At 41.6% G+C, this 17,090-nt stretch overlaps 1 protein-coding gene across 11 annotated transcripts in view; it reads right to left on the bottom strand.

Moving 5' to 3' along the window:
- The window catches only part of LOC123311426 (muscleblind-like protein), a 234,452-nt gene that overhangs the window by 22,450 nt on the left and 194,912 nt on the right, over window positions 1-17,090 (bottom strand). For all 11 annotated transcript variants that reach the window (XM_044895369.1, XM_044895362.1, XM_044895367.1 and 8 more), the window contains one exon: window positions 456-626. In XM_044895369.1, the coding sequence (XP_044751304.1) occupies window positions 456-626 (171 nt within the window). The remainder of the gene's footprint in view (window positions 1-455; window positions 627-17,090) is intronic.

Here is a 17,090-nt window from a genome sequence, read left to right on the forward strand (position 1 = left end):
ATCCACGAAAATGACGAGTATTCTCGTGGATGCGAGAAAAACATGCAAAAATATTACTTTTATTATGTTCCCAGTCGAAAACAAGAAAAATTTCACTATAAAACTGAACGGAGACGGAATTTTCTCGTGGTTCAAACTAATTGAGTATTTCGTAAAAGTGATGATAATGCTTGTTTTCGATTACACCAAAATGCCCAAAAATCAATCTTATATAATGAATGATCAAAAAAAGAATTTTTTCGAAGGGATGAAGAACCAAACTTTTGGTACTTTTTTCTGATTTAATTGTATCTTAAAGTTCATCCAAGAACCCTTTCATGAAAGACAAACGGTGAATCGATATCCCTTGAAAGTTCTTGCAACCTTCGAGAAATTCTACATCCAACAGCTACAAAAAAAGACATGAAGGGTCTCGATAACACTCGTGTCGAGTAGAGACTCCTTTCTTCACTTACCACCGCTTGAACTTGTCCAGGTACTAGAGCTTGCCCGGGCGTGAGACCCATTTGCTGCATCAGGGCATTCTTCAGGGCTAAGTGATTCCTACCGTTGATCAACAGTTGATCCTTTAGGTGTTGTGGTGGGTGGAAGTATTTGCATGGGGGTTTCTCTCTGTTACATCGACCCTGGAAGAAGAAAAAAATATAATATCCCATTCAGAGAGCACGTTCTTTTCATAAAATAATTCTCCATTCAGTAAACCAACAATTATCCACCCCTTCAAAGTTAATAACACTTGAGTTGTATCTAACTAGAAAAAATTCATGAGATGAATCAATGGATATTTGTAGGACGTGTTTGAGGACTTCGTGGATAATAGATTAGTTTTGATATTCGATCTTCGAACTCTGAGAACAAAGTGATTTCCATTCTAGCATATAAACAGTCCTTCTCTAAATGCTTGGGAGATGCTGAAGACGAGATCAATACCACGCCAACCGACCGATCTCATCAAGAGCTAAACATCACACAGAACTGAAAAAGGACGAGAATCCTCCTGCCCGTTTCTGGAATTGGATCCTAGCAATAAACAAAGACCCCGGGCCACGTCTACAACGTGCGCACACTGAGGTGTATAATAAAACCAATCTCATTTTAAATTAACAATCTCTGTCGTTGACAAATCCTCGTTAAGTTCAAACAAGTTTACGGGCGTCAGAAATGACAGATTGCCGCGGGCCGTGTGTCGTTGCGACGATTTAAAATTCGACAGACTCTCCTCAACGTAGCTGAATTATTGAACGCGACAGTTTAGTCGGTTGAAGTGGCTCGACTCGACGTATTATTTTTTTGCCCGACGGTTTTGTAACGCTCCGAGAAAGAGCGAGATCTTGATGAAATCGGAGGAGAAAATGTAGATTTAGCATTCTACCTGAAATTACGACGCCGGCCGACATCCGTCGTTCTCTGGTACACGAGATTATATGAGATTTTATCTCGAGGATTACCGGCGCATTCGCCAAATTGCAACGTGAATTTTTTGAGAATATAAGGGATTTCTTCAACGTTTCGATGGATATTTAATATCGAATTCATCATTTTTACAAAGGACTATCTGAGGATCATGATGGATCAGAGCATCAAACGGCAAACTGCTCAAGTCACGAAAAATTCATCCTGCAGTTCCTCGGGAAAACTATCGCGACAGAAGTTTCAGCGCAAAGTTAACAAATAACCATTTCAACGGTCGTCCGCCGGCTTGTCCTCATCATTTTTCATTATGTTGCAAATTTATACATAAAATTCCCGGCAGTAGCGGCGGAGGCGGGGTTACGTTCGAGTCGACAAGTCACCTAAATTATCCACCTTAGATTGAAGTTACGGACTGCAAGAGTGGAAACAGAGAACTTTTGTTAGGATTAACTGTTACGTGGCGCAAACTAATTAAGTCTATTTCCTTCACCTCGGAAACTTCCTCGGCAATTATGTGGGGCTTCGCTCGGGGTGGATTTTTGCAACGGAGTTATTATCTCGGGGAAAGAAAACTACATTAGGATTTGCGCCGCTCGAGGAAGGTAATTGAACAACGCCAAACAAACGTGCCGCCTAGACGAATGATAATGAAGCATTTAGGTAGAGGGAAGAGCAAATGCTCTGAAATCGAAATTTGCCAAGTAATTCGTAGAGGGGAAAATCAGTCGAACTAGCTCATTCCTCCCTATTAATTTCGATTGTAGCGTAAAATGAGACGAAACTCTTGAAAGTCTAGACAGTTTGTCTGCTCATAATCGCAAACTTCCGCGATGTCTAAGCCTAGACGAATGACAACAAAGCCTCTACTAAAGTCAGACAAGGACTAGCCGAGGCTGGAAAGTCCAGATGTATGTTGAACTTTATACGGAGGAATTTACTTGAATCTTAAACTGATCCTTCGTATTATACGGAATCAAATATGACAAAATCGATTTTCTCTGTGTTTTTCATGGTAAACGAAGATTGCGAGGGAGACTATAGAGATTAATGATATTATCCAATTCAGGACACCGAGTCTATGAGGATGTTTTCGTGTAATATGAACTCATTGGTCCATTTCCAGGCCAGATCGCGTAAAACCTTAGTGTTGGAGTGTTCCTTTCGAGGCAGTATTCCCGGAATGGTTGCTTTTAGGCAAAAATAGGAAAAATAACGTTCCCCCATCGGGGGGACCCTTATTCCTTCTCCCTGCCGCCGAAACGAAGTTAGACGTTGAAAGGGAATCCGGAAAGGAAAGCGGCAGATGTAATAACAAATAATGCCGACATATTATAAGCCGCGTCCGCCATTATACTTGACCCTTCGGGAACTTTCACGACAACCGGCAAATGACTCTTTCGACGTTTTCTCTCCATTATGTACGGGATCAACATATCGTTCATCCTTTATGCGTTCGCGTTAAAGATGGATCGTGAGACGTGTGATCCGACATTTTTCTCTCGGTCAGAGATTAGGAACGGTTGGCAGGTCCACTCCTCCCCTATTACAAGGGTTCTCACGCGGAGTCTTGGGTTTGATACCGATAAAGAAGGATTCTACCGGTAGCTTGCTTTTACGCGATAAAATCCAGTTGATTGCCAGAGGTTTATTTTCCTCGATTCGGACCGGAAAATTTTTCCCTTGTTTCAATATGTGCATGCAAAACAACGGTTTCCAATCCAGCTAGCAATTCGTCCCTATTTGTTATTCAATTGTCCACTTCATGGTTCGATAATTATTTGAATTTTAAATCGGCCTCAATAACTTTCGAGTTGTTCTATGAAATCGATGATGTTCGAAAGGATTTGTTGTTTTATAGGATAAAATCGTTTGTTCGCTCTCAATTCCTATGAAATTGTGCATGAAATTAGCTATTGTGATCAACAACCTTCAATGATCACATATTGGGAGGTCGAATTAGTTGTGCTAGTTTCTTATGATCAAAAATACATTAATGCCTATAAAATATTCAACACAGAGGACTTCACAAAGATGGCTCTTAACAGACCAAGGAAAATGCATAGACTATCTAAGCTGAAGAACCTGATCCTTCAACATCAAGTCAGTTATTTCAGGTAGAGTCATTCGGGGTAACTGAGCGCAGAGGATAAGTGTGCGCAGTGCGTGTTTCTCGACTATGCAATGTATAGAAGAGGGGTTCATTTGGGTGAAGCAAGGGCGCAGAACCGCCAAATTAGTTTTTCATAGAAGTGCGCCGTGCGACGTTTCGTTAACTTTTTATTTGCAATCAATCAAATTCACTAGTTTTTTTGTTAATTTTCAGCATCTCGCCAAATTCTGCCGGGTCCAAGTTCCGAATCCAACAGTGCTAAACAATATTTTATTCGATCATGCGCATATTAATCTGAATATATAATGAAAAATTTTAGGTTCTCTTAGCTGCTCAACCCTATAAGAACGTCAATTCAAATTTTGGCATACTGGGGAAAGTGTGAGCATAGATTCATTACATGGGCATTTGTTCAGTGAGGAATAAATTATGACATTGTTGGTTTTCTTGGTTAAGACTCTATCAATATTATCCTATTTGTTCAGAAAGATATGAAGAGCCACCAACAGGGGAATGTATCAAGTATTGTGTTCACCAGGAATGGTGGCACGAACAATAATGCAGTGCTTGTAAAAAGGCGCTTCTGTATTGACAATAAACAGCATTTCTCTAATATTGTAACATTTTGATGATATTATTTTGTAATTTGTTTTGATTGTGTGGTTCACTAAGCACTGCGTTCACTTACCCCGTGAGGGTGCGCACACTTACCCGCAATATGGGGTATGTGAACGCACTCCGACTTTCACTATAAAATTTTTTTTTGCGGAAAAAAAAAAACGTTTTTGTTTGTTTGCCTTTTGATGTTTTGTTATAGACTAGAAAATTCTCTATCTTATGAATATGTTTTAATTTTCCTAGCTTCAACATTTGAAACAGGGTATGGCTTGAAAGACAAAAGTGCGCACAGTTGCCCACGACTGACTCTATAAGAAAACCAGAACGAGGGTTTCCACTTCGTCAATATTAATGGAGAATGTGCCACCGTCTCAAGTTATTCAAAATGCCATACAGAATTGTGTGCGGTTTATTTTTCCGGCGAAGCGAGGGAGAGAGTCCGAACCTGTCGCCGAAACGCGATGTCGCAAACACTTATTAGTCCCCTTTATCATGTCTCGCAGTCTCGTCAGACCTCAAGTGTACTCCGAGGCGTAATCAGGAAACGACCGCCTTTTGATGTCGAAAAATCGAGTTAGACTTTGAGTATCCACATTGCGGAAACCGCACAAACACACAAGACACAAACAAGACGCAACACGGAGCGGGGACTCGCGATCGGGCACGGATTTCTCTCCTCTTTTTTTTTTCTGGCCTCGCTCCTTTGAGTGACGGCGATGTGTCCCGAGGTACTGATGTGTTTTCGTTATGGACCGAAAGGGGATCCTTTTGATGCGCCCGCTTTGACGCGTCCCGGTCAGTCGTTCGAATAGAGAGATATCCGACTCGTGTTAGAGATTCAAAAGGTTCCTTTCGCAAACTCCGATACAACAAGATGATACAGCTCAAAGGAGCTACTCGGGGAGATGCATCGGCGGGATCGAACATCGAAAGGTGACGGTTCGGGATTGGAAAGTAGGAGGATATTGCGATCGAGCAGTACACAGTACAGCAAGCCAGTTTTGTAATTATAGTTTGATGATTTGGTAAGAGGGATACATTCCACTGCTACGTAAAGATCTATTGTACCCTCCATCAGAGCTATTTTCACAACTGGACCATCTGTAACTCGCTCTCCAGCTCCAGAGTTCCAGTATCTGAGAGAGATTCAAGAAGGCTAAATCCTCCTATACTTGTCTCGTCCAAGGCATCCCTTGCGCAGGCTTGGCTTTCTGTAACCACCTCTCACACTCGTCAGTTCCTGACAAGCCCATTTCCATCATATGCTTCCTGAGGTGACAATGTCCTCTGAGGAGGCATAGCTCATTCTTACTGAGATCTAAATACTTCTTGTATCTGACAAGCCAGGTAGATATACCGATAGGTATTAACCTAAAATATTGATCGTTTTTGAACCAATCACAAAGAGAAATTTATTGAAAGTACCAATTCAAGTATTTCCAAAGTTCTCGTTTTCAACGACCGCTGATATCGTTCGTTGTACAAGAAAGTTTGCGAAGATAAAACTCGTTTTCACAATGTTAGATCGATAGGAGGGTTCTTGAGCTGATAAAACAGTATAATACAGAGGGTCAAGTGTACCCCATCATCCCAATATTCCTGAAATAATCCTCCTCCGAACCGTCTAAATGAAAGATTTCTTGTGTACGGTAAATGAACATTCAAATGCGTTCTCATCTCCTTGAATAGATTATTTTGAGTATCAGAGGTTTCTGGTACCCTACAGAGGAAGAAACCCCACCGTTTTCAAGCTTGAAGGCGTCACTGCTGCTTAGAAAATTTCAACCGGTGGATGAGGTCTTTAAGCAAGACCAGGGCGTCGCTGTGAGGAATATTTACAATTCTCATCACGATACGCCACCTGTCCCACATAGACTGAACCAAGCCTCACTTTCTCTATAGAATCCTACACCTATCCAGGACTCCCAGACATAACCACTACCTACAGTCAATGAAAGTACATCCTCAGGTTGAAATGTTCATCACTGCACTGTACTGATGAGGGACAATGATTACGAAACGAGTCTACTTTGAAAAATGTGTTCATAATTCACAATTTCCATCATTTCAGCGAGGATGCGACAAATTGAGCTCAGTTAATATTATCTTGCGCCCTGTTTTTCATATTCATTGTCCGGGAGATATTACAACATCTTCCCCTAAACCCCCGGTCCCAGATTTTAATCCGAATTTGCGGCTTCACGAACTTTTCCAGCATGCGGTCGCCCGGGGACGGCAGAGAAGAAGAGATCGGGTTTCAATCCACCCTCCTCCAAGTTACTCCTCCAATAAGTAGTTAACGGACGGATCGTTTTGCCGCGCAAATCCCCCGATAACCGGCCGAGTTTTCGCGTTAATTAACGACGACCTGACGACGACGACAACGACACACACACACACAGCCTCCCCCCGGATCCGTCGGGGTATTAAGTAGGCGCCGATAACGCGAACAAAGGACGTCGATATTGCGCGTTCTCCACACTTATCTCTACCGAGTACATTTTTCGGGCTGTCCCATGTATCCGTTATGTGACGACGTAGGGGGTGGATTGGAAGCCGGTTATCTCTGTATATCGTTTCGGTGAATTAGAATACGCCAGGGACGCGAGACGACGCGTAATCGATAGTTATTGGAGTCTTGGAGATTTAATCCGGGCAGATCTCTTATCTTCGGTCACGGCGCGAAGGTTGGTTTGGAGGGGACTCCGTTAATTACTCGCTAATACCGGAATTTCCATGATATTTGAGGGGGATCGGTCATAAATTGAAATACGCATTGTTGCCGAGAAGGGCGTCAATTTTTGGTTATCCCACCCTGTGGTTCTTTACAATTCTTCAAATTCAGAACACGATAAATCACGACCCAAAAGTGAGCGAATCCTAAAACACTAAGGGAATGTTGACGCTTTTTACAAAATATGCAGAACCATTTCTATTGGGAGTAACAAATTAGTTGAGTCCCTTCAAAAAATGGCCTTCAATGTTATTAACCTCCATAAGTGGCAGCTGATTTTGAAGGTTTTTGAAAGGTTAGACATCAGTTTATAATATTAGGTTCATATTGCTTTGAATTCAATACATAAACCTTGTTTTTCACTGTTGAATACATTAGATTAGGTGTTAACTGAACACCATCCACAGGAAATTTCAGATTCCAATTAAAATTGGAGCTGAAATGCTCGTGGAAGTTCATGAGGACAATGCTCCAACCCTTTAATCATGTAGGGAGTGATTCCGACGTTTCAGGAATCGCGATTTCAGAGTTGAAGACAAGCCTGTCTCTGGACAACCAAAAAGAATCGAAGATAAAGAATTGAAGGCATTACTAGATGAAGGTCCTTCGTAGGAATCAAAAATGGGCACCCAACTTCGATAGTCTCAAAAGACGAGGCTTTTAGATGAGATGGAAAATTCTTTGAATGATCTGCTTCACGTCAACCAGAAGAAAAAACGCTTTTAAAGTAGGCAATCATGGGGTCACTTAATGACTCTCAATGGCTTCCCAGGAAATTGCCATTAAATTACATAGGATATATTTCTGTGTAGATATATAAAGTGTTATTTTCTCCATAAACTGTCGACAAGAGACGGTTCAAACTGCAATTCGAAGCATAAAAGACCAAAACAATAATTCCGTGTCGAAAATCCTTCAGAAACATCGAAATTCAACGGTGATAGACGATTTCAATAATACAATCAAGCAATCAAAACCGTTCTCGAACAAACGCACGAATCATCAACCCGAAAATTCCCCCGGAGCGACTTCCATTAATCAGAACCCAACTCGGCGAACGTCAAAATAACCAACAGATCCCCATTTTCAGACGCCCATTAAGCGACGGCGAAAGGAAACGCGTCTCTCTAACAAACGTTTTATCCTCGAGACTTGTTTGACTAACGGTCGATTCGGCCCAGAGAGGCGCACTTTCATTAAATATCGTGACATTATATTTCTGGTCTTTGAATACGGCGATACGGGCCGAACTTTTACCCGCGGAGAAAGTTAGATGGGACTTTTCAAAACGGCCCGATTTTCACAGCTAATTCAGTACGCTGATTGAACTGGGGAAGTAACCGCGAAAAGGGTTCGATGTTGCGAGAGAAAAATGACCGATTATCATCGTCGAATATCGTTAAAAATCGCGGGATCGTGAAATGAACCGACCGTCGAGTAATAACTTTCACAAGTCGAACAATCACTCCGATCCGATCGCATTACTCCCGGATGAGCGGTTTGTGACCGCCAAATTCGCGGGCATAAAATCCGACCGGCAGTAAATCAGTCCTGTGCCGGTACTGCACTTTGCAAAAGTGGTGCAGTGGGTGGCGGTCGGACGCAGTGGCGGCTGATGGATGTAGTCGGTTCGATACCGGGGTTCGTGTTCGACCCCGCGCCGATAAACATTTCACGATATTACATGTGGCCCGGGTGAATTGTCAACCGCCGTAGACTGCAGGTTATATCTTGATTTACTAGAGCGTTAAATGATAGAAAGTAAAAAGTTCTATGATGCATAAATTTTCAGCGAAGATGTGGAAGAAATCGCCATGTGTGAAAGTTGGTAGATAATAAAATTCTATACCACTTCTGTCTGAAGCATTTTCACATACTCTTAACCGTTTTCGAGCTAGGAGGTCATGAGGGCGAGCTTAGCCATATCAGCCAAGGTCAAGGTAGAATCCTAGTCTAATGTGCATTCATCGTTATATATCTCGAAAACGTTTGAAAGTAAAGAAAATTGCTTCGGACGAAATTTGTGAAGAATTTCATGCTCTACAACTCTTATAATGAATTCGAAAACGATTTGAAGCCCAGGAGAGGAGATAATTCAAAAAAAACTTATTTCTGTGAACCATTAGCGTCAAAATAACGAAATAAAAAAAGTATAGTGGTCGCCTCTTCACTTCCTTCCAGCTCGACTTCCAAAACCCATCAAAATGGTGGTAAATCAGCGGCGTGTTAGCTCGAATCGACATAGAAAAAAGAGGGGGAGATATTTCATTGTGCCGCCGTTATTGCCAAACCTGTCGGGAGGCTGATAGGCCCCGCCGTTGTCATTTTTGTGAAAAGCCGACGCCGGCCTAGTGCAATTTTCGTACGCGCGAGATAAAATTAGTTAAAGTTTAATTGGTCTCTGCGGTACAATATATAATCAGGCAGTGCGAGCGCGTCGGCATTATGCCCGACCGAAGGACGTGCGCGCCATTTTGTTTCATCGATCCCGCGCGCCGAACGCCTATTGTTCGGCTACGTGACATTAAATTTTTACAATGTTTTGACGTCGATGCGAAGAACTAATTAGTCGCTATGTCCGCGTACAGGGGGGCCGCCGACCACGAGAATCATCTATAATCCATTCACTTTTATTTTAGCAGTCGGTTGGTCATGGAAATTTGACACATTTCACTCTGTATAGTATGAAAATGTGGGGTTATGACGCTTGTCAAAACATTTTTGGGTTTTAAACCAACGCTATGTTGCCCGTTCTACGTAAAAGTTTCTGTTATTACGTATTTTATCACAATGTCGAATCTCTTCGGAAAATATGTGACGAACATAATTGAAGTTTATACAAACTGATTGAAGGCATACCAAATCCAGTTTTTTGCATGGAAAATACAAGAGATCAGTATAATATCATAATATGCACTAGCTTGAGGAGAGTTAATGTTCGTTATCTTCTTTGTCTAAAGTTTGAATACGTTACAACAGTTGTAGATTTCAAAAATATTAACCCGAAGATGAAATGCATATGATGCAGTAGTTGGGAATGGGTATCTGCCGAAGGAATTAACAGATAATTACAAGAATGTTAAATTCTTCAACAAAAATCATATCTTGCATCAATATAAGTAAAAAGAATTGAAGTTTCAATCAAGATGAACTTTTCCTTTGAACAAAAATTTCACATGAATAAACAATAAGCAGGACAACTGGCGCGTATTTGTGGATGTTCATCTTAATGCATTGATATAACAATAATAATTAAGTATTTATTGCTACCTTAAGACATTTACAATGTAAAGGACAAGTCAAATGAAAAATAGAAAAATCAATTTTCGGGAACTTATTCTACGATGACATTAATCGAAAATCCTGTAGTAAACTTTTCGCATTAATTCACTCAAACATAAAATTCTCAAATGCCACCACTTTTTTGGGTCTCTCAATAGAAGGAAATTCTTTGTCATCCTCTTCATTCACAATCTTTCTAATTGTCGAAATATTCAGCTGAAATATAAGTCGTTTATATTCAGATGAAACATTATATAAATTCTCTATTCTCTTACATCGAATATGTACGCTACGGTCTGACGTATTGTGGATCAGGGTATAACAACTATAATATTTGAATGAGCGGACCTGAATTCTAAATAGCACTTTCTGAAACCTTGTCTCTTTTTTCAATCACTTTCGGCATTTTCGTTATTTAATTGATATAAGTTGTGGCAACGGCGTTATGACATTAACGACATTTCATGAGTGCCAACCTTACACCGTTCTAGTTACAAAAACTTGAGAAAATTATTTCATGGCCAACCGACTGCTAAAATAAATTTGAATGGAGTATACGTCGGCGACCTGATCGTGTTTTATGAAGCGATTTAAAACAGTCGCCATTCGTAATGTTCACAGTGTCGAAAAATGGAACAATTCGAAACGTCATGGACTCGATGAAACGAGAATTGTTTCAATCCCAAATGTATCTCGCTTAACGTTCAGAAAAGGGAGGATAGCGAAGCCGAGCTCATTAGAGATAAGAAAAATCGGTTTGCGCCGATCGCATCTCTCTGTAATTGGAACTTTTTCGCGATCCCCCGTACAATCGGCATAAAAATCAGCCCCATCAATTAACATGTAAACACACGGGCGAAACATCCCGATTAAACTGGCGACCGTAGCAGGGACCGCGCCCGACGCCCGGCGATTTTTCTCCCCTTATCTGGGCCGTTCTCTTCCCGGCGCAATTTTCATCAATTTTAATTCGCGATTAGCCGCATAATTGATTGCATTTTTAATCCGGGAAAGCTGTAAAAGTAAGCCGATATCGGCGCTTCCCGAGGAGACATTCCCGAAGTTTAAATTTTCGCCAAGAACGGTTAAATTCTTAATTTTCCACGCTCGGGTGCGCCATTTGATAACTGGGCTCCTTTCTGGCCCGTTGGAATTTTTTGTCGTTAACGGAATTGTTGTAATATCGGAAGAGGCGCTCTTCGTTCTCGGCCGTTATAAGTATCGGCACGAGAATCGATCGTCGGGCCCTGGGATAAGCGAGAAAAGCTCATTAGCGGAGATGAGGTTTCGGGATTGACTCGTTCCGTGTATTCTACGGGGAAATTTACGGAGTAAATGGGTAAAAAATGACGGCAATTTACCACGTCTCCACTGTGGTAGATATGAATCTCGACGATAATGGATTAGAAACCGATACGTGGCGTTTTAATGGAGCGATGATTCCGAAAACGTCCCACATCACAGTGTCATCTAACAGAAATGGGCTCACGGTCATACCACGCGGACAATGCCAGTGCACGTCCGAACGAGCTTTGACTGCTGAGCGTCACTCTAAGGGTTCATCAGTTTATTATTGACAATAAACCACCAATACAACTCATTCATGAAGATAAAATTCTTCGCAAAACCGCGACATCCGACCTTTTAATATCGCACTCAATGGACCCTCGAGAAGTACTCTCAGTTTAGCAATTTACCACGTCTCCACTATGGTAGATATGAATCTCGACGATAATGGATTAGAAACCGATACGTGTCGTTTTAATGGAGCGATGATCTCGATTTTAACGGGCGATTCCGAAAACGTCCCACATCACAGCGTCATCTAACAGAAATGGGCTCACGGTCATACCACGCGGACAATGCCAGTGCACGTCCGAACTAAAACGGACCTCTGCGCGTCACTCTAAGGGTTCATCAGTTTATTATCGACAATAAACCACCAATACAACTCATTCATGAAGATAAAATTCTTCGCAAAACCGCGACATCCGACCTTTTAATATCGCACTCAATGGACCCCCGAAAAGTACTCTCAGTTTATGAAAGAAATACGGCGATAAAGGGGGATTTATGGAATCGTGAACGCCTTAAACCGGGATATGTTCTCATTTACGATCGGGGCGGATTCGATAAAGTCGCCGCGAAAATTTTAATTCAATTTCCTGCGTCGTGTTCGGAGAGCGCCGATTTCCGCAGCGTACCAACCCGTCGTCGTCGATCGGGAATCGAATCGGATCCATCAGCCGAACGAAGGAGATATTTCACCGATAATCTCCGCGGGTCATTCGTTCGGCATTGTTGCCGTAATTGGACCGCTTTTTTTTTGCACCCCGATGACGGCGATTCGAATTTCGGAATTGGGGTTTTCGGAGTGATCGATATCTAGAAATCGCGAGATACGGGGGTGATTTTCGACTCATACTCGATTATTCAAATAATTTTTCGATTAACTTTCGATAACCTGTATCGATCAAACCAAAACTTGAAATAAGACGGGAAGAAGCTACTGAAATATAAGTACAACCCTGTGAACTCTTCTTCAGTTCTCCCTTTCGTTGTCCTGACGATAACAAATTGGCCGGTTTGATTCAGATCGTAGCACATGATCAAGTACAATTGTGTAAACCTCCAAAAAATCTATGAAAAGTCCGACGAAAAAAACCAACTTTCATTCGTCTACCGCGAACAGTTCAGATTTTATGATTTTTTCTACGAAGGTCCTAAATTTCCGACTTTCCATAGACCATAACTTGAGAACTAATCCTTTCAGCAAAATTCTGTTTGCATATTCGTAATCTACGCTCTCGATTCAGTAAATACTGCAATTTTGGTGAAAATCCGAGAGATAAAATTTTTTTCAAATTTTCCATACATATGTATGGAAAAATTGCGATTTTTGAAAAAAAATTTTTGGTCTCCGATCAAAACCAAATTTATACTGTCGACTAATTCGAGGGCGTAGAACACGAATATGCAAACAGATATTTTTGAAAAAATTTATTTTTCAATTCATCGTCGATGAAAAAGCGGAAATTTTGGACCTCCGGAGAAAAATTCATAAAATCTGAACTGTTCGCGGTACATTGATGATTCTGGTTTTTTTCGATTCGCAAAAGAACAATCTATCACCAAAAAAATCAGCTTATGTCCAGTGCCTCTTTTCTGGCTGCTACAGCTTCTCAAAGTTGACCAATTTTTTCGAAATTTTCCACTAAAAATGATTTATTTCCCAAAATACTGATACTACAAAAAATCTAATTGCATATTGGTGATCAACGACCTCGAATTAATCAGTGAAATGACCCAGATCGATATAGGTAAATGAATAAATTTTTTTCGGACTTGCAATAATTTCATTGATGAAGCGCGGCTAAACACGACAAGCGATCCAAAATTTCCGATTTTCCATAGACTGTAACTTGAAAACTAATCCTTTCAGCAAAATTCTGTTTGCATATTCGTGATTTACTCTCCCGATTTAGTGAATACTGTAATTTTGGTTTAAATCGGAGACATAAAATTTTTTTGGAATTTTCCATACATATGTATGGAAAAATTGCGATTTTCGGAAAAAAATTTTTGGCCTCCGATCAGAACCAAATTAATACTGCCCACTAATTCGAGGGCGTAGAACACGAATATGCAAACAGATATTTTGAAAAAAAATTATTTCTCAAGTTATGGTTGATGGAAAATCGGAAATTTCGGACCTTCGCGAAAAAAATTATAAAATCCATGATTTCATTCTTCAGAGTGTTCAAAGCCAGCATCGAAAGATCGAATAAAACACCAAAAAATACCCCAAGCGTCACAACCTTCGAAGGCGTAAAGACATCCCCGTCGCGTCGTCGGTAAAAACTTTTCAATTTCCTCCCGACTGTCACTTTCACGTCGACGACGTGTACGACTCCCCGTTCGTCACCCGCGAAATTAAACCTCGCTTAGACGAGTTAATCGTGACACAAGTCGTGCGGGGGTGGATTACGTATAGTTGCGACGCCCGTCACTTTATTATCTGGCTCCAAGGCCGGGGGCGGTAAACGCACTCGCCTCCCCCCAACCCCGCACCTAAGGTATTGTCCGTAATGGAGGGTCCTTTTCGAGAGGAATGTTTACATCATTTGCGGTCAAGTGTTCCGCCGCCCCATCCGCCGAAGAATTTCAATTGCGGTTTTCATTCCGGGACCTACTTCTCGTATAATGGCCGGGGAATGTCCCTTTCGACGGACAGGAACGCGACCGCGCCGGCGGTAGCTCAAAGGGACGCTTGACGTTAGATTTCACCCATCCACTTATTCGCGAGAGGATTCGAGGCTGGAAATTTGCCTTGGTTCTAACAGCTCGTGCTTTTTGGTCACCCTGTAGATGAAAACGTGTTTTTTCTGCAGGATAGCAAGAAATTACGCGTCTTCTCCGGGAGTTTCCGTCCGTTTTATCCAATATCCTCTCCGTGCCGACCGCTAAATTCCAAATTGCAGAGGAAAAATCCGGCTCGTATATAATGGGGCTCTCTGGGTCGCCGTTTTCAACGTTACGTGTCACGGGGCTTCATTTCGTTCCTGGACCGTGTCGCCAATGAACGCCAGGCGTCTTCGCCTTGTTGCCAATTCGTCGGGAAAATTTCCCTTGACTCGTAAATCAGAGCAAAATCGAAGAGGTGGAGTCCACGTTGAATTTCTTAGGCTTATCAGATTAATTTACAGAAGCAATTGAGATATATTGCAATAGTGGAGGTCATACGTGTGGCGACATCTCATCTTGTCATTCTGGAATCTTGATCTGAGTTAAATTTGATCATGACTTCTTCGTGAGGTTGTACTTTCTGTCGCTTTTGCACTTTTTTGTAAGTTGCAGCCCCGGAACTCAATTCTGCAATCTGTAAGAACATAGCAACGGAAGGAGTTTATCTGAATTGTACAAGAATATGTTGCCAAGCTATAAGGAAGAGTTGCTGGATAAGAAAAATCCAAAAAAAAGAAGCACTCTAGACTCCAAAAAGTTCATTCAGGATTTTGAAACTGTAAGGTCCAAGAAGTATTTGGAGTGAGTGAAAGTTACGCGTCCTCACTGGCTTCCTCGCAGAAACTGACGAGTGTAGATTCTGTGGGGAAAAGAAGAAAGCTCCATTACATTTGATTACAGAATGCCTACGACTAGTGTTGAAGAAGGATTTCTGGTGAACAGCTCTGAATTATCGATATTGACTAACTTTCCTTCCTCAAGTACCAGCAGGTATTAGTATTAGATTTCTCATTTTTTTCATGTTCAAGATAACAATAACTTATGACCCATTTGGTGCATTGAACTGAAAAAAAAATGGCTTAACTGAGCGTGATTAATCCTGGTTCTTCAAGGACGATCGTCTGAAGCTTTCCAATAAAAACCGTTACCAAAAGAAAGATTTTCTCATACGCTGTCAATTCTAGAGTTGGAATCTTCGAAATTGTCGTCGACATCCGTTTTTTGCGGGAAATCTGCGCGAGATCCGGCATCGCCGCCTTGTCCGCGAGCGCCCAACTATTCCGCCGCCCTTATTGAGTCTGGCGGCGCTTATTGCGCCCCCACTCAATTTAATTTGATCTGTAGGACAACAGATTGCCACGGGTCGGAGGCGGCGAAGGCGATTAGGACGGGGCAAATACCATCGGAACACAATCATCTGCAAGATGTCATGAAAGATTGCCCGGAAGGCCCAGGGTAGGTACGTGCCGCCGGCGGCGTTCCGACGATGTCCGAGGCGGATGAGCGAGATTCCGTTATTACTTCTCTCGGGGTCTCTCTCTCTTCACTTATATATCGGTAATCTAGCCTCGTCGGCCAGAGTAACTTTTCATGTATCGTCCGGTTGGATGTCGGCGAGGACTGGCGTAGCTTCAATCCGTTGATTAATCCTGCTCGTTTCGGGAGAGACTACGACGATACACCCTTTGTTACTGGCTTATCATTTCGCGTGGCCAACGATCCGTATAAATCTTCGTTAATTGCCTGCCGAAGGAGGAGAGTCGACGATAAATTATCCTCGAAAATTATGGAGAACGATGAAGGTGTTTCATTGATATCGTTAGATTCGCGAGCGTTGGGCGCATTCGGCAATTTGCAGCGCGGTTGCAAAGTGGCGAATGCGCCAAAGATTTCGTTACTTACGTCATTCAGTTTCTTCGGTTTGAATACGATTTTCGAACCGAATGGATGATTTTCCTCGATTTTATATAGCCTCTTCTGTAAAATATTGCTTCAAGACTGACAAAATAGTTAGGTCTCTTCGAAAAATGGCTCTGACTCATGACTGTCTCATGAAGGCAGCTTATAGTGATGATTTCATAACATTCAATTCATATCGCTTGGAATTTCATACAAAAATGTTGTTGTTTATTGTGATAAATCATATGAGGAATGCTTTCAACGTTCCAAGATTGGAAATTTAAGGTTGAAGACAAGCCACTTTTCGGATAGCCAAAAAAACTCGAAGACAAAGAATTGAAGGCATTACTCGATGAATATTCAAGTCGAACACAAGGAGCTCTGACAGAATCGTGTGAAAAGACTCAACTGGCAGTTTTCGTACAATTGAAATAAATGGGAATCATGCAGAAGCAAGGTAATTGAGTGCCTCATGAACAGCAAGATGTTGACAGACCTCATATCGCAAAATCTTACAAAATACACATCAAGAAACGCTCAAATGAACATTTTGCTGACTGCAGAGGTTGCTTCGACAGATGCAGCACGATTTGGTAGGTCAGTGCCTCACTTTTTCGCAGAAATTGCAAATTAGCTCTCAACTTGAATCGAGTCAGAAGACCAGGCAATTTTTCGAGATGGAATTCGGGAATTGCGTGAGAAGAAGAAAAAAGTGATAGCCAGAGTCAGAGAATACTTTGAGTGATTAATTTTTCTCATGTAAATTCATTTTTGACCATAAAAATACTC

This window comes from Coccinella septempunctata, chromosome 4 (genome assembly GCF_907165205.1).
Source record: "Coccinella septempunctata chromosome 4, icCocSept1.1, whole genome shotgun sequence".
Classification (NCBI taxonomy): Eukaryota; Metazoa; Arthropoda; class Insecta; order Coleoptera; family Coccinellidae; genus Coccinella; species Coccinella septempunctata.